At 42.1% G+C, this 21,772-nt stretch overlaps 1 protein-coding gene across 5 annotated transcripts; it reads right to left on the minus strand.

The window, feature by feature from the left end:
• Positions 1-105: 105 nt before the first annotated feature.
• On the minus strand, positions 106-21,771 carry znf821 (zinc finger protein 821). Of its 5 annotated transcripts, none has more exons than XM_049593151.1 (6): positions 21,618-21,771; positions 11,275-11,406; positions 11,013-11,131; positions 8,187-8,282; positions 6,929-7,095; positions 106-4,882 (listed from the first exon to the last, which is right to left on the minus strand). In XM_049593151.1, the coding sequence occupies exons 1-6, from the start codon at positions 21,619-21,621 to the stop codon at positions 3,931-3,933; spliced, it is 1,470 nt and encodes a 489-aa protein (XP_049449108.1). In that variant the 5' UTR covers positions 21,622-21,771; the 3' UTR covers positions 106-3,930. The 5 variants fall into 5 exon arrangements, with proteins under 5 accessions (XP_049449108.1, XP_049449099.1, XP_049449091.1 ...); XM_049593142.1 differs by lacking the exon at positions 21,618-21,771 and adding an exon at positions 17,982-18,369 and having other exon boundaries at positions 11,013-11,128; XM_049593134.1 differs by lacking the exon at positions 21,618-21,771 and adding an exon at positions 17,982-18,368 and having other exon boundaries at positions 8,187-8,279.
• Between the last annotated feature and the right edge of the window lies 1 nt (position 21,772).

Here is a 21,772-nt window from a genome sequence, read left to right on the forward strand (position 1 = left end):
AAAACAAATGTGTTCTTGTGTGTGTAAAACAAAGGAGGAAGGAAGTGACACTGGACACAACCATTATAGTAAAGTCAATGTTTATTTCCACATTCTTTACCAGGTTTCATTGTAGTCTGTACATCTGTTAATCCAGTAACAGAGGATGGCATCCCCAAAGTGCCATCCAGTCAGAATGCATTGATATCGCAGCAAGCATGAATGTTCTCATTAGCAGTTTAGCTCATTCATTTGGCCTTGTTCAGAAAGATTTGTTTTGTAAACATGGACATTGAGAGGAAATCCTGATAGAATTAATACAGAAAGGCCAGCGTTTCTTTAACAACATGTTTCTTTTGATTAAACTGTAGAAAACAGGCAGGCATAAACTAACAGTAGAACACAAGCTCATATTGAACCATTCTAGGACAAGTGCAGTTTCACGACATGCAGTGCTTACCTAATCCATACTGAGAGTGCTGCTTGTGAAAGACCGGCAACACTCCAGAGTTCAGAGTACTTCCTTTGCAATAGTATGTCAGATCACAGACGCCGCAGTTTTCTGTCGCATTGGTCCACTGCAGGACAAAGGGGATCACAGCAATTTCAAAGAGCAACCTCTGAGAATACTCAGTATTCATAGTCTGAGAGAAGAGAGAAATAAATGACACCTGAAGCCTCTGTCGAGAACACCGATCTGCCCTTGGTACAGTATGTCATGGATAGGATGGCAGTGAGACCCTGTTGCTTTCATGTGCTGAACTAGGAAGAGAAAACACACCTCCGAAGACAAAGTGTCTCTAGAAAAGTCACACAACTGCCCAAAACTGTTGCGATCACATCACGTGATAGATCTATAAATGATTCTTATGGACCAGGGTGTTGTCTCCAGGCTCTGAGCCCTCTCACTGAGTTAAATTGCCTGAGAAGCTAAACTCTTTACATTGAAGTCCGTTTAAATTAAAATCGCATTCTGCATAGTTTCAGTGGAAAGTGAATTAATTTCCCTTGGAATAAATAACACATCTGTTGCATAGAGGTTTGATGCACTCCTAGAAAAGCCTTTGAGGATGAAACACAAAAATAATAATCCCTTTTTTTTCCTTTGTTAAATTTGCTGCAACAAACAGCCAGGTAGATCGACTCTCGTCTAGGAGTGACTCAAACAGAACCAGTACTTGTCCTCATCTCTGATATTCCGCGAAGAATATTCCAGAGACTATTTATTGACACTGTAAATGTTTGCATCTGGAGAAGTGAAGTCGGAGGTAACCTTGCAGGCAGGAAATTAAACAAGGGATATCCAGACATGGCCTCTAATTTGAACATTAAAACAACTTTATACCACTGATGGTAACAAAATAACCCAAAAACATTTTCACAAGAAAAATATATTCACATCATATTGCATAAATATGTGCTGGAATGAGGTTAATGAATATAGATTGATAAAAATCTCTCTCCCAGTATGGGCTGTATGTGTCATGAGATTAGACCCAGTGCTCAGTAACGGATGGGGATTAAAAAACAATAACAACATGAGTTTAAAATGAGTTCCTCTGTCGTATGAATCAATAAATACCGTTCATCATTTCTGCTGACAGAAGATAAAAATCAACCCCAATTTAAGTGGTACAGGTCACATATACTGAAGGTACTGCAGCTTTACAAAGCATGTGAATGCTACACAAATTGCATGCAGAGGATGCATCATCTGTGTACAATCCTCTAAATAATAACAATAATAATAATAATGATAATAACCCACTGTCATGTTGTAATTTACTCATCATGAGGAAAACAAATGTGTCTTTGCGGGCAGAATTCAAGTAACGTATCATATCAGGAACTGTTTCATTGTGACCACTTAGTGGAACATTTTAGCACAATATTCCTTAACGTGAAGAGCCCAAAATATATAAGAGGTAACTAATGTATTGTACAGTACAAGAACAGCAGCACAGACTGAAATCTTTCCAAGCCAAAGAAAAGCTCTGTAACAGAAAGTAAAAAAAAAAAAAAGAAATGACATTGGCAAAATATTCGGAGTGTAACGATGTAGGGAAAAGAAAACAAACATTGGCAAAGAGAATGTTAAGGAGGCGAATGCATCAAGTTGTACAATTCAAGAGGTGAGGGGGAATGTTGATCAACACTGGGCGTGTTCAATAGGACAAATCATTCATGGAGTTCATCTGTTAAAGGTCCAGTGTGTGGGATTCAGGGGCATCTATTGGCATTCATTCCTGTTCTGTTACTGCTTATCCTGTTGGGGGTTGTGGGGTGCTGGAGCCTATCCTAGCTGACATTGAGCAACAGGCAGGGTACACCATGGACAAGTCACCAGACTATCACAGGGCTCACACATAGAGACAGTCAACCATTCACACCTACGGGCAATTTAGAGTCATCAATTATCCTGCATGTCTTTGGACTGTGGGAGGAAGCCGGAGTACCTGGAGAAAACCCACGCTGACATGGGGAGAACATGCAAACTCCACACAGAAGGGCTCCCCCACACTGAGTTTGAACCAGGAACCCTCTTGCTGTGAGGCATCAATGCTAATCACCGCACCAATGTGCCACAAACATCTATTGGCAGAAATGATATATAATACTCATAACCATGTTTTCATTAATTGAAAATCATTCATTTTTCGTAACCGCTTATCCTGTTGAGGGTCGCAGGGGGTTGGAGCCCATCCCAGCTGACATTGGGCAAGAGGCGGGGTACACCCTGGACAGGTTTCCAGACTATCACAGGGCTGACACATAGAGACAGACAACCATTCACACTCGCATTCACATCAACTTATTTTTTTGAGAGTCACCAATTAACCAGCATGTCTCTGGACTGTGGGAGGAAGCTGGAGTACTCAAAGAAAACTCACGCTGACACAGGGAGAGCATGCAAGTTCCGCACAGAAGGGCTCCCCCACCCTGGGTTCGAACTAGGAACCCTCTTGCTGTGAGGCGACAATGCTAACCACTACCGCCACCATCTCTACCTGACCTGAAAATAAGAATCGTGTGTTTTCGTCACTTCAGAATGACTTGTTTATATCTACATATGGAGCACGTCCTCTTCCAAGGTCCTGTTGTACTACAGTAGCCCAGAACAGACAATTTGGCCATTCACATCTTTGCGTCAACCGCTGTAGTTCTCCTACACGCTTCCAAACCCTACACACTGGACCTTTAAGAAATATTCTCATCAAACCTGGGAAAGACATGTGATTGCTCCTGTGAATCTTTGTGCCCTATTGAAGGGCCTCAGCCATTAATGCAAACACAAACTGTGGAAAACAACCCGCATCCTCTGTTGAAGTGTACAGTACATGTAGAGCTTTGGAAGCTTGGAGTTGGAACGCAGTAAGCCACGAGACAGAGGGCGCGACCATGGCGCCAGCTGAGGTAGTAGAGTTTGACTGAATATGATCTTCCCAGGGACCCATGGTGGCAGCTTGAAGAGAGAGGTGTAGCTACCGGTAAACCCGAGTCACTGGGCTGGCGGAGTGGACCAGAAGGGAGGGGGGGCTGTGGCTACAAAGTCCCCACTCCTGTCACTGAAGGTCCATGTGCAAAAAGATACTTTTTTTCCGAAAAGGAAGTATAACTGCTCCTACTAGAATGAACCGTTAAATCTGCTAGCCCACTGACAAACAGATAAAATCTCTTTACAACATGCTTTTATGTCATCATCCATACAATATGAAACATTCTCAACCCTGTTCCCAAGGTTTTCTAGACTGTAATAAATTAGAAATTGGAGTAGTTTTTGCTGTATTTAACAAAGCAGTTTGTCTGTCAAGCTGTTCAACACAGAAGGAGCTGGAAGCAAACCAGCTAGGAATGGTTCTCTGTGACCATGGCAGTCTGATGGCGGAGTGCAGAGGTTAATGGTGCTGCTAGATGCCAGTTATCCCCCCCTCCCCCAGTGGCCTGGTCCCATTAGGGCAGCTTCATGAACAGACCGTTGTCAATGGAAGGGACAGGCATAGGGCAGGGGAACTGAAAGAGACTCATGTCTGCTGTGAGGGCAGCCATGGCAGCAGGATCATGCTCTATCTGTGTCCTCAGAGCAGGGTCGATCTTCTCCAACCGCCGCTTGATCCTCTTCGCCTCCCTCTCGCGGATCAGCCTGGCTTGCCTCTTCTCTGGCGTCTCGTTTGCCCTCTTCATACGCATGGCCTCCCTGTCTCTCTGCAGCCTGCGCGCCCGCTGCTCCTCTGATTCTTGCATCCTCTGCATGCGCTTGGCCTCGCGGTCCCGTAGCCTCCTCAGCTCCCTCTCCTCGTCCGTCTCACACGCCCGCTTGTTCTTCTTTGCCGTGCGCTCGCGCTCTAGACGCTGCATGCGGGCCTCCAAGGGTTCGTTCTTCCTACGCAGAGCCCATTTTCGCATCGGCGACTGGGCCTCCACTAGCTGCTGATAGGCCACGCAGCTGTTGCACACCAGCAGCACTCCGGCAGGATACACCGGCATAGGGCCCAGGATGTCAGGGATGGGAGGAAAGCCTGAGGAAGAGGAGTTAAGAGCATCAGGGATAGATGCCAGTGAAGGCCCTTCAGAGAGGAGACTGTCAGGCAGTGAAGGAAAGGAGGGCCCTTGGTCAGAGCCTGCGCATGGTCCTGGGCCGTGGCATGGTCTGGGGCCTTGACACTGGCTGGAGATATGGCCTGGTCCCTGGCAGGTACGACTGGCTTGACAAAGGCTGGGGTTGGGGTCAGGTGGTTGACAGGGGCGAGGGCCCTGACATGAACTGGGACTGGGGCCTGGTCCGTGACAGGAGCAAGTGCCATGGTCCGGGCTGGTCATGGGGCTGCTGGAGAGGGACATGGAACAGTTGTCTCTCCCATCGACATCCATCCTGGTTGTATCGAGGACATCTTTAAGCTTCTCCCTAAGAAAAGACACAGTATTAAATAGCAGATCAGAGTAAAACATCCCCTAAGAGCCCTGATACAACATTTTCTGCTTTCTTAATGTGACCTCCTCATCACCAAATCCTTTAGTGTAGGTGTCTTCCTTCACTGGCCTGAGTAAGAAGGAGCTGCACGCCGTGTCTCATCACTAAACTGCTTCAAAAGCTAAAACATCAACTTGTTGTATGACAGTTAGTATTGTTTGAAATATTCAGCTTGTACAAAAATGACAGTGAAGGGTACAACACAGACATTTTGGGTGGCAGTTAACACTTTCAGCTGTATTTTTGATAACCACTAACTAACAGCTTGTAACCACAACCTGCCCTGTGTTGTTACATATTTTGGGACAACAGTTAATTCTAGCTTCATCTATCAAGCTGCTATGATTGACATGCTGAACTATTCAGTCCAGTGGGGGACAAGATGAGTCATTTCATCTTATTGCCTGGGTCCCACCCACTCCACTGAGTTGATGGAGTGTCACGGGTTGTCAAATTTGTCTGATATCAAGCAATTTATGTTACTCATTTCCCCAGTTATTTGTTTCAGAGATAACCAAGGATCTGTGTCACATGACATGTGGTTAACCGATAGCAGCCCAAGAGGAGGTGACTGTTTGTAGATAACACTATGGGAACCAAAAACGTGCCAGATGCTTTAAAAGTTAATTTATTCAGATATAATCAGGTTTTCATGCACAGCTAATCTGTAGCTTTTGTACATCTGTGCTCAGTTTCTACGTAATTATAGCGTTTTACTTACAGTAACACCTGATTCTACCAACTACAACAGCTCCAGATTTTTTTTTCTTTTCGCTGCTTTTACATTACGGCTTCTCACTATGTTCCTCCTTTTACTACGTCTCCTGACCTTGCCAGTGCTGTTTAAATCTGAAATGTAATGCTAGTTGCTTAGCAACATGCTAGTTTATTTCCATTAAATCTGTCATTGCAGTACTAATTTTATTCATCCCTCATGTTTTGCATTCTGCCTTATCTCACACTTGGGAGAACCACAGCACCATTGTGTTCCAGTGTGCTGTGACAAAGACATATTTTCATTTTTTGCACCCTATTTGATGGGTTTGACCGCCTGGTTGGATGTACAGTCAACCGAAATATTTGTCTTTTGAAAGATTGCGTCCTGCAATTTCTGATTAATTTTTAATTTGTTCACTACACACCTGCCAGACACATTTTTTGATGTTCTATGAGGATATAAACTGCAATATTAAAACCTGTTTCTCCTGCTGAATCAGTGATGTCTGCTGCCTTTGTTGTACGCTGATAAAAGGATCTGCTGCAGGTTGCTGAACCCTTAGATCTTGTTTGAAATATTTAAAAATTAATAAAAACAGTGGGGATATGATCAGGAACAAAACAGAAAAACCAATATGAGGTAAACACCGTATTTTAGGCTATTTATTATGATTTATTATTTATTTGTCTTTTATCTACGTGAAAACTGTGAAAGCAGCTGACTTCATTATAACTTAAAAGGTGCAGTGTGAAGGACTTAGGGTGATCGTTGGCAGAAATGTAATGTTATGTTCATTATTAAGTTTTTACTAATGTATAATCACATGAAACTAAGGATCTTTTGTGTTTTTGTTACCTTAAAATGAGTCCTTCATACCTACATATGGAGAGGGCCATGTTGCACCCCCAGGTTTCTACAGAATGGACAAGCCAAACACTGGCTCAAGAAAAGGCCTTTCACATTTGTAAGCTACCTCAATGCCACCGTAGGCTCTACAACCTGCTTGGAAAGGGAGGGGTGAGCAAAGGGGTACTCAGCTGGTTGCAATCTGCATCCTAACCACTAGATGCCACTAAATCCTACACAGTGCCTCTTTAAAGCAGGGTCTTAATTATTGATAATGTTATTAATTTGAAAAAAGGGCCAAAATAACATATCTGTAACACTGCATCTAAAGCATCTGCATACTTCTGTCTTTAAATAAATAAAAGCAACAGGCATCAAAGACCTGAGAGGAGAGATACAGTGGAGATGAGCCGAACCTGTTAAAGTTGTTGGTGTCTGTGAAGCGTGCACCACAGACAGCGCAGTTGGAGAGGCGGTCCTCAGAGTGGATGAGAAGATGCCGTCCAAGCGAGCCAGGCGAACTCAGGGCTCGCCCACACACTGGGCACACATAGCTCTTGCTATTGCTCATCATAGTCGTGTGCTGTTAAAGACAGATTAAAAAAAAAAAAAAAAAAAAAAGAAGAACAAGATGAGAGAAAGAAAGTGGACAAAAAGATACATTCGAGAGCACACCACAGACATTAATGAACTCATTCAGCATATTTAAAACTCCTTAAACTAAGCAATTATTTGAAAGTCAGATACTGAAAAACTATTGTCATTATTAATATCAAATCAAATTCAATGACAATAAAAAAATTAGTTTTCTTTTTGAAAAGCAGGTGGCATACACAACATTATTTGTTATTAAGTGCTCTAAATTTAGTGCCATACAAAAGTGTTTTGGGGGGAAAAAAACGCCTATGAGTTAAAATGAATTGACAGGACATTTCATATTTTACAAATAATTTGGGAAGCATTCAAATGTGCTCCTCAGTGCCAAGAATAAGTCTTGCAATTTCATAGCACTGTAACAGTGGCAGCTGTGGTTTATGCCACTGTCCATACATTCCACACCGGTTAACAAGGCAGACACTGTTGTAATTCCTCAACATTACAGTGACGGAATGCACTCATCTTTCAGCATCTATAAGTGCAAGAACCAAAAACGGCCTGACATTTGCAAAAAAATATGAACAGCGTTGATTGTGTGAATTCTGCAAATGCTGAGGTAAGGTATAAATCAGCTACTGAATGTTAACTGAGATCTCACGGCCATTGGTAAACACAGACAATGAGAGTGGAAGGTGTGTATTGCTGTAAAATGACAGATAAAGAGCCTGGAAGAAGAGGTGAACCTGCAGCTTCAGCATTTTTAAGAGCATAAGAGATAATTTACCATCAGCAAATATATAATAATCTCCAATATATGTGGCACTGAATTCAGTTTTTTTAAGATGCAAGACTCCTGTGCAGTTAAATGACATAGTAAGCACTAGGTCACCCAACTCAACACCTTCTCCCTCAACCTCTATTTCACTGAAGTGCTGATGCTTAAAGCTACTTAGGGGAATTAAAAGGCGGTGACCTTCGTCTAGCTTATTAGAAACAGACTGTAATAAAGGATCCAAAGCAGCTTTGTTTTCATGGTTCTGCGCTGGATTAGGACAGGCGAGACAATGTTGCTCTCACCTGGTAGACATGGGAGATGAGCTTCTCAGGGCTGCTGAAATCCAGCGTGCAGAGAGGACAAACAAAGTTGTTGCCGTCTGCCCCTTCCTCGCTCTCCTGAGGGAAACGAAGCAGCATTAAAACACACATTTCAGGAGCAAAACCTACGTCACAATTCTGTATCCTGTCAAGAGTAATCAAACTACCAAACTGAAACCAGATACTTCACATGATAGGTGCTTTGAGAATAATACTAGACAGTTTTTTCATGTCTTGCTGAGCCCACTGAAGTCACTACTCACTTCACGTTTCCAGCTGGAGCATTTCTGCAAGTGGTATGTTGTGATGTGTTGAGTGTGAATGAGCAAAATTCTCACAAGCGCCAGTGACTCACAAACAGTGACATGATGCTGTGTGCTGTCACAGATGTGACTCACACGCAAGCTGAAATACAGAACACTTTCAAGCAGAAGGTCCTGGCACAGAACATATTGGCTGATACCAGGGGTGTTCTGCTCAAGTCCCTTAAACTGAAGTACTTGCTGTTGTTTGTAAGTGCGTAGGGGTGTATTTTGGTTTACAAAAGTGACAAGTTGTCACACCCCACAGAAGTGCTCAATCATTTTATGACACTGTATGAGATTTTTGCTGCTGAACAAAAACACCTCTTTTATCTACCAATTTCACTCATTTGACGAAAATCTCACGATAGTAAAATGGATTTTTAACAAGTTAACCAAATAAATATTTATACCTGGACGGACAAAAACGACAGCCATATAAATGTTGAATGTATCTCCACACTAAACCAAGTTTGTGCTTCACAGTTTGATGAAAAGGAAACACTGACTGTGAAGATGTCAGATACAAGAGATATCAGTATTTCCTGTTTCTGTTGACCCCACAGTCAAGTTATCTGCTATTTCTCTTACGTGCAATCCATTAGCTGTGAATCAACAGTTAGCAGTGTTGTCAAAAAAAAAAAAAAGGATTTACCAATACACGTCTTTAATATGTGAAACTGTTTCAATACTCATTTCACACACGCATGCATGCATGCACGCACGCACGCACGCACGCACACACACACACGTCGCTGCATCGCTCCCATAGCCAAGTCTCCTTTCACTTGTTCACAATGCTGACTTCTCATCATTTGTTCACTCCGTTTGCAAATAGACTTTTGTGGCACAGTTTTTTTAAGTGCACTTTATTGCCTTTTGAATGTGTGAGAATGTCAGAGAATTTCGAACATGTGTTCATTGCTGCATGGTGGTCTAGTGGTGAGCACTGTTGCCTCACAGCAACAGGGTTCCTGGTTTGCCCTTCTGTGTGGAGTTTGCATGTTCTCCTCGTGTCAGCGTGGGCTTCCTCAGGCTTCCTCCCACAATCCAAAGACACGCAGGTTAATTGGTGACTCTAAATTGCCCGTAGGTCTGTTTCTATATGTCTGTAGTCTGGTGACCTGTCCAGGGTGAACCCCGCCTCTCGCCCAATGTCAGCTGAGATAGGCTCCAACCCCCCATGACACTGACCCTCAAGAGGAACATTAATGAATGATAAATGTAAATAATTTTTGGCAATGTTGATTTTTTATTACAGTCGTTCTGCTGTTCTCTGCTACTAACCAAGAAAAGTGGTCGTTGTGATGTTACAGCCTTGTTATGTATATCTTTTTTATTTTTATTTTTTTCTTTAAGATTTTTTGGGGGGGCTTTTTTGCCTTTAATGGACAGGACAGAGTGAAGATTGTGAAGTGGGGGGAGAGAGAGAGAGAGAGAGAGAGAGAGAGAGAGAGAGAGAGAGAGAGAGAGAGAGGGGACGACATGCAGCAAAGGGTTGCAAGCCGGAGTCGAGCTTGCGACCGCTGCAGCAAGGCATCGCCGCCTCTATACATGGGCACTATCCACTAAGCTACTGACGCCCCTTATGTATATCTTTTAAGAAAAATTCTAAATTTTATGCTCTCAACGGCAAAAGGGTATTGAATACTGATATTTTGCATGACAGCCCATTAATATCATGACAACACTAGTACTATACAATAGACCTGTAAAGCATACAGACGCCTCTGGTCATCTGGGACACATTTACTCAGCTTTCTTAGGATCAAAACCAAGCTAGGTGGAGCAACTTTGAGTTGACATGCTTCCCACCAGTGGAACAAGCTTTCTGAATACCTGAGGTCTGCTAAAACTCTTAAATTATTTCCATCAGGGTTTGAAATATTGTTGTTCACTGCGTCTTTCCAATAAGGTAGATACATAACTTCTTATTAATCTTTAATCTAAGTCTTTATTTCTTTTTCTTCCTTTATTGTCATTTATATGTCATTTTAATTTTGTCTTTACCCTGTAAAGCACTTTGAATTGTGTAATGTCTAACTTGGTGCTGTACAAATAAACCAGCCATGCCGTACAGTAACTTAGACTGAGCCTGTTAAAACTCAGCAAATGCTAAGTGGCATAGCTTCCAGAGACTTGACATCTATATCCAAATGAATATTCACATCAACTGTTGCCTGTTTGACGCCCAACTGGTGGATGAGAGTTGGCCTCCAGTTATTAAGTTTATCATTCTCACAGCCCACACAAGTCTTGCAACATGTGATGTATTACATATCCCAAAATGAAACTGGGCACCTACACAGTGACGCAGGGCAGATCCATGTCAATAATTTATCTCTGTGGAGTCTTGTTTGTATGTTCCTGCCAAATTACCAACTTCACAACACAGAGACTTGATATGGAACATACAGACAGCGTTCAAACTAATACAAGATGAGGCAAAATATTGTGAAAGAAATAAAAAACACCACTATGAACAATCAGTGGTATCATCTCTCACCTCTTTGACTCCCGCTCCTTGTAGGCGGCACTGCGTTCTCTTGGTGGTCATGTGGTCGTCAGCGGAGGTGTTGGAGGACGAGTCTTCACCGTGGTTGTCGAGGTCACTATCACTGTCTTCTATGGAGGCAAACACAGCCCTATCAATACAGACAGACAACAGAACACAGAGCAGGGCTTACTCTCACTAACACCCCTCAGTCCGAGGACGTCCCACAGAGTCTTTCCAGTCCTCCCCCCTGGCCCCTCCCTCCATCCTGTACCTGAGATGCTATCCTGCTCTTGTACTTCCTGGGAGTTGTTGCTGCAGCATTCACTGTCTTCGGTGAATTCGTCCCTGCCATCCATGTTAATAGTGTGCTGAAGTCCTGTGATGCCTGAAGTGTGGAATGGCCCTGGAGAGAGAAAGACAGTGTAGCAGTCGGTAAGAGAAGAGTTTACAGTGAGCAGAATAAAGAGCTCTGTCTGGAGTCGGCGAGTAATATGACTATATACACCGATCAGCCAAAACATTAAAAGCAATGACTGGTGAAGTGAATAACACTGATCATTTTGTGACAATGCAATGCTCTTCTGAGCAAACTTGTGCTGGCATTCATGTGGATGCCACTCGACACGCCTCACCCACCCAAACGACAAGACAGACCAAGTACACCCCCCTACTGGCAACTGCACTCCCTGATGGCAGTGCCCCCCAAGCCAGGACAATGCACCATGCCACACCATAACAAGTGCTTAGGAATGGCTCGGCAGACGTGACTAAGCTCAAGGCGTCAACCTAGCCTCCAAATTCCCCAGATCCCAATTCGATTGAACATCCGTTTGGTATGCTGGTACCTTACCTCACAACCCACAGGACTCAAAGGATCCGTCAACAACGCCTTGGTGCCAGACAACACAGGACACCCCCACAGGCCTCATCATAGATCGGACTTGGCTCTGACCTGTCAAGGCCTGGACAAATGACCTCCGGGGCACCGCTTTGTCCCACAGATGCTCGATCCGATTGAGATGTGGGGAATTTGAACACTAGGTCGATGCCTTGAGCTCTTTGTCACGTTGCTTGGGCCAATCCTGAGCAGTTTTTGTGATGTCGCATGGATGGTGCATTGCCTTGCTAGGGGGCTACTGCACTCAGGGGTACTGTTGCAATGAGCAGGGGTACTTGGTCTACAACAATATTTAGGTGGGTGGAGTGCGCAAAGGGGTATCCACATGAATGCCAGGACCAAAGGTTTCCCAGCAGAACACTGCATTGTAATGAAATAATTGATGTTATTCACTTCACCTGCCAGTGGTTTTAATGTTTTGGCTGATCGGTGTACGGTACAATATAAATTTGCCTACCAATCACAGACTTTGTCATACTGTAGTATTTATCCTTCAACATCTCTTTCACAATTATTTGTGTATTCATCAATGCGATAAAGTAACTTAAAATGTCAGGTATTTAACTTTCCAGAAACAGACACTTGTTTTATCCATTATTAATCCAACTGATTTTCCAGAAAATGTATTAAGTGACAATATACATATGATGATGATAAAGTAGACGCAGATGGAGCAAAACCTCCCTCTCATTATTTAAAATGAGCCCTCATATTGGTGGTTGATACGACTATAAATGAATAAATCAATAACAAAATGCCTGCCAGTCAAGTTTGCAAATGAAACGGTGCAACAGGCTGGAGAACTGGACAAAAAATCAATGATTTTTTATGTTTGCCGACCACATGAAAGCAACACCAAGCCTATCTATAAAGTTTCACAATTAAGGAGACTGTTTTTGGAGGACAATGTACTGCAATGTCCTGCATACCCTGTACTATACAGGGAGAACATACATGTGTCAACAGACAACAGACGCCACTATGACTGTGCACCATGGTGGCAGGACCTCCTCTTGGGAAAATGACATCACAAATAACGTGCTTTTTAAATTTTGATTCATAATATCCTATATAGAGCTAAGCATGAACATAGTTCAGTTTAAATACAGAAGCCTCCCTTTCACCCATAAATTGTACCGAGCATATGAGTGGTTTATCTCCATAGAAACAGCATCTAGTCTCATCATAGTTCACCACAAGAAGGTATGAATTTTTCAACACTGGTGCATTCGCCTATAGCCTGGAGTTAAGGTTTTGTCTACATTAATATACATGAAATGTGTCCAGGCCTCTAATGTCTGAACATTCGGCCTTTTAATTAGCACATGCATGATTAGCACAATGTTGATGAGATCAGCACAGTTCAACAAAACATCCCACATAATGAATTAATAACATGATTTTAGTTTTTTTATGGAGACTTTTTGGCTCCACTCATGGCGTGGACCACATCAACTTCTTCGCCGGCTTTCCTATGAAGCATCCGACGCTGAAACATAATGAATGCTAAGCCGTAGAGGCAAGCTCACCGACATATACATGCACACACATTAACTTCATTTGCATCCCAACCCCCACTTTTTCACACACATATACACTCGCAGATACATGCTAGCTCTGTTCGACAGCCATGCTGCAGTCCCACAGGGGAAGCAGCCTGCACTCTTTTCCTCTAGCTAACTGCCTTGCTACTCAGTGTGTTTCTCCCTCTCCCTCTCTCTCTCAGTACCACCCACACACTGAACAGCCTGGCTCGCCCTCTGTCCTCCCTGCTTGTATGTAGCTCTGACTACTTCCATATCTATACCATCAGCTCTGAGGGGGAGGATGAAGCTTCATACCATGACAGCCCATATGTGGCTTAACTCCTTGTGATGCCACTCTTTGTTTTACAGCTCTGCCGGTTGCGGGATTCTGCAGAATCCCTTCGCTTGCCTTATTAGCGCACTTGACCCTGTATTTAACTGCCAACTCTGCTTCACTGGGAAATTTGTTGAGAGCTCCTCCGACATTCACACGCGAGAACATCCCACTTCAGGTCGCTAAAATTAATGACAGCTTAAAATCCAATTTTTGTCCCTTATGTGCGCTCTCTCCATTAACACAGATCAGAGATGGGAGAGAGATCCTGACTTCAGTTACTTGAGAGTGACAGAAGTAATTACAGCCCTCGTCACAATCCTGAGGTATTGCGCACATGCACGCACTCTGTCTCTTTCCCTGAGTGTCTGATGAAAACAGAGGTATAATCTTGAGGAGGTTTATAATTCTACTATTTGGCTGCTGGCAAGAAGTTAGTATGTGAATGCAGTTTGGGCACTTTTCCCATAGAAATCAAAGCATTCATTAGCACTGGTAGAGTGGGTCGGAGTATTGAACTATGAACTACTACAACAAGCTGGCTTCACGGCACATAGCCAATGATTGATGTGTGAGAGATACCCATCCCCCCACTGCGAGGGCTCTGTCTGTACATCTGTCTCTCCTCGCTCCCTTCCCTCCCTCCCTCCCTCCCCCATCCTCCCTCCCTCATCCTCCCTCCCTCAGTCTCTGCCACTGTGATGTTATCTCTGAGTCTGTGTGTCTGTAGGCAGGAGGTGACGCAGTGTCTGACTGAATCCAGACAAAGAGACAAACTCATCAGCCAACAGACACACAGAAGAGGGAGAGAGGAGGGGAGGAGGGGGGGGCAATGGTGGTGGTGGTGTTGGGGGGGTGGAGGGGTAGCGCGCAAAACAAAACAGACAAAAGATAGAATGCCAAAACTCTACTCAAACACCAAGCAATGGGGGTCCTGTTGAATTCAAAGCCCCCTCCTTCTCCTTTTCAGCCGCCGTCCCCTCCAAAAACACACAACACCGTCTGATTCTGCAGGAAGTGCTGGGGCCTCTGTCTCACATCCACACACACACGTTAAGGAGAACGAGGATGGTGGGCCGCACGTCCGATCAATTCTCACTCTGATTAACTGGTGCCCCAATACTACAGAGAAGACGGTGAAGTGACAGACCATTTTTCTCTTTGAGGAAGACTTTCTCTGGTTAGTTTGGCACCTGAAATTAACCTCAATCACCCTCCTTGATTGTTTCCACAGAAAAGTAATATTTACATTCTTATTTTGGGGCTTTTGATGCGGCCACAAGACTGCACTGTCACCATGAAAGCACACGGCAATCACAGATAATCAAAACACATTTGTGCTGAGCTAATTTGGGAGAACATTTGGGAGGCAACGTCTTATTTTTAGCTCTTTCAAAGCAAAGTTCAGATACATGACAGAAACAGATGTATGAAAAACTGTACTTTTCTTGGTAGATGCAAATCCAATTAACAAAAAATGTGGCTTGTGTACTTCTCACACATACTGTGTGTGTGTGTGTGTATCTGAAAAGTTCTGAAAAAGCCTGGACAGTCCTTACAAAGTTGTTTTTTTCATGGTAAAACATGTCCCCATACTTTCAAACATACTGATGTGTGTTTACTGTCAACCTGAAGGAGACATTAACTTTTCTCTGTAAAGCATGGACCACCTTCAGTTCTAATTAAGTTTTATATAATGCTGTTTTTCTCGCTGTTGTTGCACATCAAACTCAAGGAGGAACACAAATAGCTAGACAGACAGCACTGTTGTATTATTGTCTGGAATTCCCTGTGTGTGTGTGTGTGTGTGTGTGTGTGTGTGTGTGTGTGTGTGTGTGTATGTGTCAGCCCGCCTGCCTGTCAGACTGTCTCCCTGCCTGTCTGGTCTGTCAGTCTGTCTATCTGGTCTGACCCTCTCAGGGGGGACAGCTCTGTGCATGCAATTCATACCTCACAAGAAAAGGCAGGTAAAACAATCGAGGCAAAGCAGAGCAAAGCCAATGTACAAAAACACAGAGCCTGAACTCACACTCCGGTGACGCAGCGGGACATATAGCTTGTCAAGTCTAAAAAATGTTTTGCAATCGTCACAGCATGGAGTGCACTAATGTATGCCAACATCACATTGTATCGGGCCCTCCTGAGGGTGTTCAGCTCCCACCCCGGACTCTCCTAGAAGTGTTACAGAGCAGCAAATGAGCTCATTAGCTCACAGGGATTATTGCAGTCGAGGGAGCAAGATGCATTTCAACAGCAGTTTAAACAAACTATGTTTAGAATGGGCTGCAGCGTACATAACTTCAGCAGATTACGCTGGGCAATCCCCTTCTGTGAACTGACGCGAGCTCTTTGAGAGGTTAGCGTGCTGTCCACCAAAAATAAGATCTGGGGGGGAAGAAGGCCAAAACGCTAACAGTTTATTCACATCAGGTGTCTCCCAAGTATTCCTTAATTTCAATTAATTCAATTTTGTCTGTTGCATGCCAGTATTTTTTTAGAATATGAAATCAAAACAGGGTGCCACAGTTCATAATAGTGTCGTGCCACTGATGCTATGCAGGAGAGCCCTGAATGCAAACAAGGATGCTTGAAGATGATGTTAACATGATGTGCCAGATTAGAATTTCATGTGATTTTTGAGTGATCTACCGTGCAAGGTGAGCACAATGTGCCACTCAGAAAACACTCAATATGAAAAAATGTGCAGAAATATGGCTTTTTATAGCAAGAAATACTGTGGATATCTCCTTTAAAAGGGAGAAAAGAGACGACAGAAACAGCAATCCCAAAAACTACTGTCAACCTTAAGTACAGAGCAACTGCACATATTTTGACAAGATAAGGCTTTACTTTGTTTTGCCAATTATGTGTCCTGATGTGCAAATAATGACTATTTTCATTATTAACTAATCTGCAGATTATTTTTCTTGATGGACAGAAAATAACGTGTACAGAACCAAAGGTGATGAAACATAACTACTTATTTTTTCTGATTATTTATGACAAAGAAAAGCATTTAACCAGGGAGTGTTTGGCCCTTTTTCTTAAAAAATGACTAACACAATTAGATGATTATCCTGCCTATTTCTTTGCTGTCAGTCCACGAATAGATTGATTGATTAATTAATTGTTTTAACACTGCTGCTCTGTATTGCTTTCTTGTCATCTTGTACTAGAATCGAGATGTCAGAGCAAACTGAATTGACACCATGCAGTGTGTAAAAGAAGCGCTTGTCTCCTTCGATCACTGTTTAACTATCAGTGCTGGTTGTGAAGAGACTCAAGGTCTGACACTGAGACGTGTTTTTGCTAAATTAATCTGCCGAAATGACACCTTAAAACAAAACACAGAAGCCAGAAACATGGTTAACCACAAGCCCTGACGTACAGGAAGATATTACCATGGAACTTCTTGTAAATCAGTCTGCTTGAAAAACACACAAACAGTGATATAAATTCGAAGTCCCCAACATGTGGCTGAAAGTTTGCACACATTATCAAATTCAAAGTAAAGGCGTTTACATAGCTATGTCACAATACTGTGCACTACTTCTGCATGAGATCAAGGTGATGAGCGCCTCTACGCATTATCAATATACCGATCTGTCTGAGTTTGTCAAAAATAGTGACAACTATTTACCAGAGATGTGCTCACTTGCATATTATTTATTCAGCTACTTGTAATTTTCTTTTTGAATTTCGCACAAGCCTAGAGTTTGTTTTAGGCGATACGTGTTGCTTTCCACCTCAGTCCCTATTGTTTGCATGCATGTGTAGCTATGCCCATACAATTACTCAAGGGGCTATTGTGGAATAAAGAAAGCAAAAAAATCATTGATCAGTCAATAAATCCTTCAGCTGGACTCTCACATACAGTACAAACCAAAATAAAAGTGAGATATCAAGAAAACCTTCACTCCTTTTATCAAAACTCAACCCATAAACATATCTACAATATTAATTTGCCAGCTGCTCACACAACACACTCTGCATACAATAGAGTATGTGATGGCATGTCATGAGGTACCCTGTATATGGTGTAACGCTGTAACTATCTATCTATCTATTACAAGCCACAGCGGACATCAAGGAAGGCAATGAAACGCTTTCGCTACAGGAACAATATTTTTTGTCGAACAGCCAAAGTAAACACGGACAACAGACGTGACATGGATATATAACGCGTGAAATAGCATTAAAGCAATACCTGGAATACCTACAGTCAACTTTGAAGGGGTTGGTCTGTTTTCGCCTGGACATATTACTGCCCACTCCCGGCAAAAAAAAAAAAACCTGGAATCTCCTCCACAGATACCCTGAGACCAGTCCAGGTGTTTTCTGCACTATGGACAGATGATGAGCCAAATAATAATAATACAAAAAATGTGATCAGATCCACTCGATCAGCAGAGCTGGGATCATTCACGGTGGTATAAAAATAAAAAACGGATACATCAAGAGTCACATCATTGCAGCCGTTACAAAAAAAAAATCCCTCCAGTCTCCGGTCGATCAGGGGGGTTAAAATGATGTCCAAGCCCGAGCACAGAGACACCGAGCGGCTCCGAGCTGCTCCGATCCCGAGCCGCTGGCACCCGTGCGCTCACTGCAGCGATGCACGAGCTCAGCTGATCTCTAACGTAGAGGCAGCGAAGCTACGCCGAACAGGATTGTGGGATATGCAGGGACGATGGGGAGTTCATGCTAAAGATACTATGGTGCGTTCAGGTAGTGTGGGAGAAGCAACGACTGTGTAGAAAAACCTCACAAAATGTACATATATTAAGATTTATTTATTTATTTTTTTTTAAGAAATAAGATAAATCTTAAAGTGGTCGAAATATATATGCTAAATATATCTGAGTGTTACTTGGCTTTTGCCCGGGTCCACCCTTTAAATCTGTCTTTATATCAGGCAAACTTTGCTTTATAATGTAAAATATTAATGGGAGAAACAACATATTTTAGTGTCTAAAATAATCAGAATTAATGCCATTTAAAGTACTCTATTTTTAACATTTCTGTGTATTTGTAAACCTATTAAATATTTAGTGGAAGTAACTATAAATAGGAAGTGCACTACATTGTGAAACTACTATTTTCAAGGTCACAAATAAACCTTCATACTTAAATTTTATAAATCATAAAAGCGCTAAAACCTAAAATTAAATCAGCTTATGAGCTTGCATGCCAACAGATTCATCTCCAAAACACCCAAGCACAAAATACAACAGCAAGCTGTAGCCTGTCATAGATTCAAAAATGAATATTTAATCCTTTAAGGAGTAAGTTAAATTAGAAGAAATTAATTAGTATATGTTCCTTTCCACATGATTTTATGTTGCGCAACTTCTCTAGAATAAATTAAAGCCTGACCAATATACCAACAATTTATCTGAAAACAATATTTCAGCCAATATTTGTTTCAACAATGCACAATATTAATGTTTTAGATTATGATCCATGAATTTGGTTATTTATTGAGTGTGACCAAGTTATGAGCAGAACATTTTACACTTCAAGAAAAGTGTCAGTGCTCTCTGGTGGACAAACCAAGCAATGGCGACACTGTTTCTAAATGACCACAAACATATCTTTGCCATTTCTGTACTGCAATTTTTTGTCACTTATTGGCCCAAACTTATACACACACTGATATACTGTAACCTATATGTGATAAATCAATATCAGCAGATAATGAGGGTTCTAGTGTGAATATATATGATTCTCAGTGGATATTATCTGGCATGTGTCTTACTGAATTGATTTTTAGGGGTCGTTAAGTCAAATCACAAAGAATGTGCCTGCAGATCCAATGAAAACTGTTGAAAGCACAGATTATCCACAGTAACACAACATTGCTTCTGGAAAGTCACATTGCTGTCAAACATTTCAAGTGCTCAAAGCAAGACAAATCTAATTCCTCTTATCTTCAAGAAAATATTGTTTTGGCAGAGATCTCAGAGGCAAGTGAGGCAAAACTTGGCCACACTGAATCAAAACCATCAGCCTAGCACTGGGGATAGTTAAAAAAATGTCTTTTGTAATTTGGGTGAAACAATCCTTAAATGCGATGTTCCAGATTTGACACAGCAAAGTTATTTGAGTAACTTTGTATTCCTGCTGTGTGATACAGGCCTCTAGAGTAGATGAATGCTGATAGGAGTGTTTGTTTAACCAGACGATAAGCCTCTGGGGCTGGCAGCTCAAAAATATGAAGAAGTGACTTGATGGGTGTGCACTTAATAATGATAATTATAATGATGATTCATAGGCGCTTAAAGTCTACAGTAAGACTGACAAAAGTGCTTTGTGCAATTCAAAAAAATATCTTGAGGGAAAACAAAATGTAGCGTTTTCCAAAAGGAAAGGCCACATTAAATTAATGCACTGTACATGAAAAGTAGCATCACATTAAACGCTTACAACATCATGCGATATGTTTTTCTCTTAATTTTTCTGCCACGGTCCAAAGAGTTTGGACATTTTTGATCATTATATGTACCTATTTGTTTTGTAGCCTTGTGATGAACTAACCCTCTCAGGGTGTCTATCTTCCTCCTGCTGTATGCTTGAATAACCTCCGGCCTCCCTTCATCATTACCAGGAATATGTAATACCAATATAAGAATACATTTCTTAAATTGAGGTCCCAAATGTAAGTTTCTGAATATTTCCTTGAAAACTAAGATTAATGATATCTAATACCTTTCACTGCAAACCATACGTTTTAAAATGTCCTTTAATGCTTATTTAAAAGCAATACTTTCTGCAGTAAATAAATACCCTTGTTACAAGAGAGGCTCCTTCTGTTTTAAGAATTCTAAAGCATTAGTTTCTGTCTTAAAACATATGAAAAAAGGCAGATCAAAGAACTAGAAATGTCACTGATGATAATGACAAAGCAAGTTAATGTTAGACTATAGCACTAAATATGTCCAAGATGATTTTAGTGTTTCCATATGACATGAAAACAAGTGGAAATGTGTAATAAGGTAATTTCCACCTCTGAATTCCCATCCAGTAGATTCCCTGTTTACTCAGATGGTCATTTTAACACACTGAGGCTGTGAACACATGAACCACAAGCTCAATCACAGTCTTTGCATCATAATTACATCACTGCAATTAGTCATAGACTCATAAAAATGACCTTCTTTGTGACACCATCATCCTTTGTTGACCAGTGCTTTTGGTAACACCCATGTAATTATTGCTGTTGTTACTTTAATATTAATCACAGCTGACTGGTGTGTTATTTCCATCTGACTTTATGTTTGATCACAATGATTTTGAAAACCTCCCCAACTTGACTATATTTCCGTCTAAGGCCTGAGACAAAGTCTGACGCCGTCCTTTTAACTGATGTTTAATAAACTATTAATCGAGCCCAGCCTACAGTATACTTTCTTGGACAGCACAGCACCAACAATAGGTGGCGCTACAAGCCACTGAACTGCTAATGTCATAACATTTCATGTAGTCGTCATCACTGACTGCCACGAGTAAACGGACCGCAGCACGACATTGACGGGGTAAAAATGTATTCCTCCGCAGGGTTAAGAGAAAATATGCCATCTCAACAAAATAATCTCGTCGTGTCATGAAATTCGTGGCGATTATCTAGCAGGTGACACATGACACACGTTAATCCTCAAACTAAAAGCCCCGGTGTAAACAATTATCTAGAGTCAATCCGCTTGTGAGATCACCGAGATAACGTTAACGTTAGTTAGCTAGCTGGCTAAAGATAACAAGCCGAACGTTAGCCCTTTATAGTCAATGCGAGGACGATGGACGAGAACAAGCTCACTAGCTAGACAGCGGCTATAAAGAAGACATAATTCATCTATTACCCATGGTGTCCAGTGAACACTGGCATATCAGGTGGGAGTCTCGGGCAGAGGCACAGACAGTGATGAAGTCCTCTACAACAAGCTAACGTTACTGTGCTGTGCGGTGATGTTAAACTTCAGCTCTGTGCAGGAGGCTGTCCGCGCTTCTTTCACGA

The sequence above is a fragment of the Epinephelus fuscoguttatus genome, linkage group LG2, assembly GCF_011397635.1.
Source record: "Epinephelus fuscoguttatus linkage group LG2, E.fuscoguttatus.final_Chr_v1".
Lineage (NCBI taxonomy): Eukaryota > Metazoa > Chordata > Actinopteri > Perciformes > Serranidae > Epinephelus > Epinephelus fuscoguttatus.

Coding starts and splice junctions, on each gene's coding strand:
- znf821 (XM_049593126.1), bottom strand. CDS start 18,021: ATGTCCAGGCGAAAACAGACCAACCCCTTCAAAGTTGACT. Junction 11,407..17,981: donor CAACCCCTTCAAAGTTGACT/GTAGGTATTCCA, acceptor TTCTCTCTCCAG/GGCCATTCCACACTTCAGGC. Junction 7,096..8,186: donor TCATCTCCCATGTCTACCAG/GTGAGAGCAACA, acceptor TGTCTTTAACAG/CACACGACTATGATGAGCAA.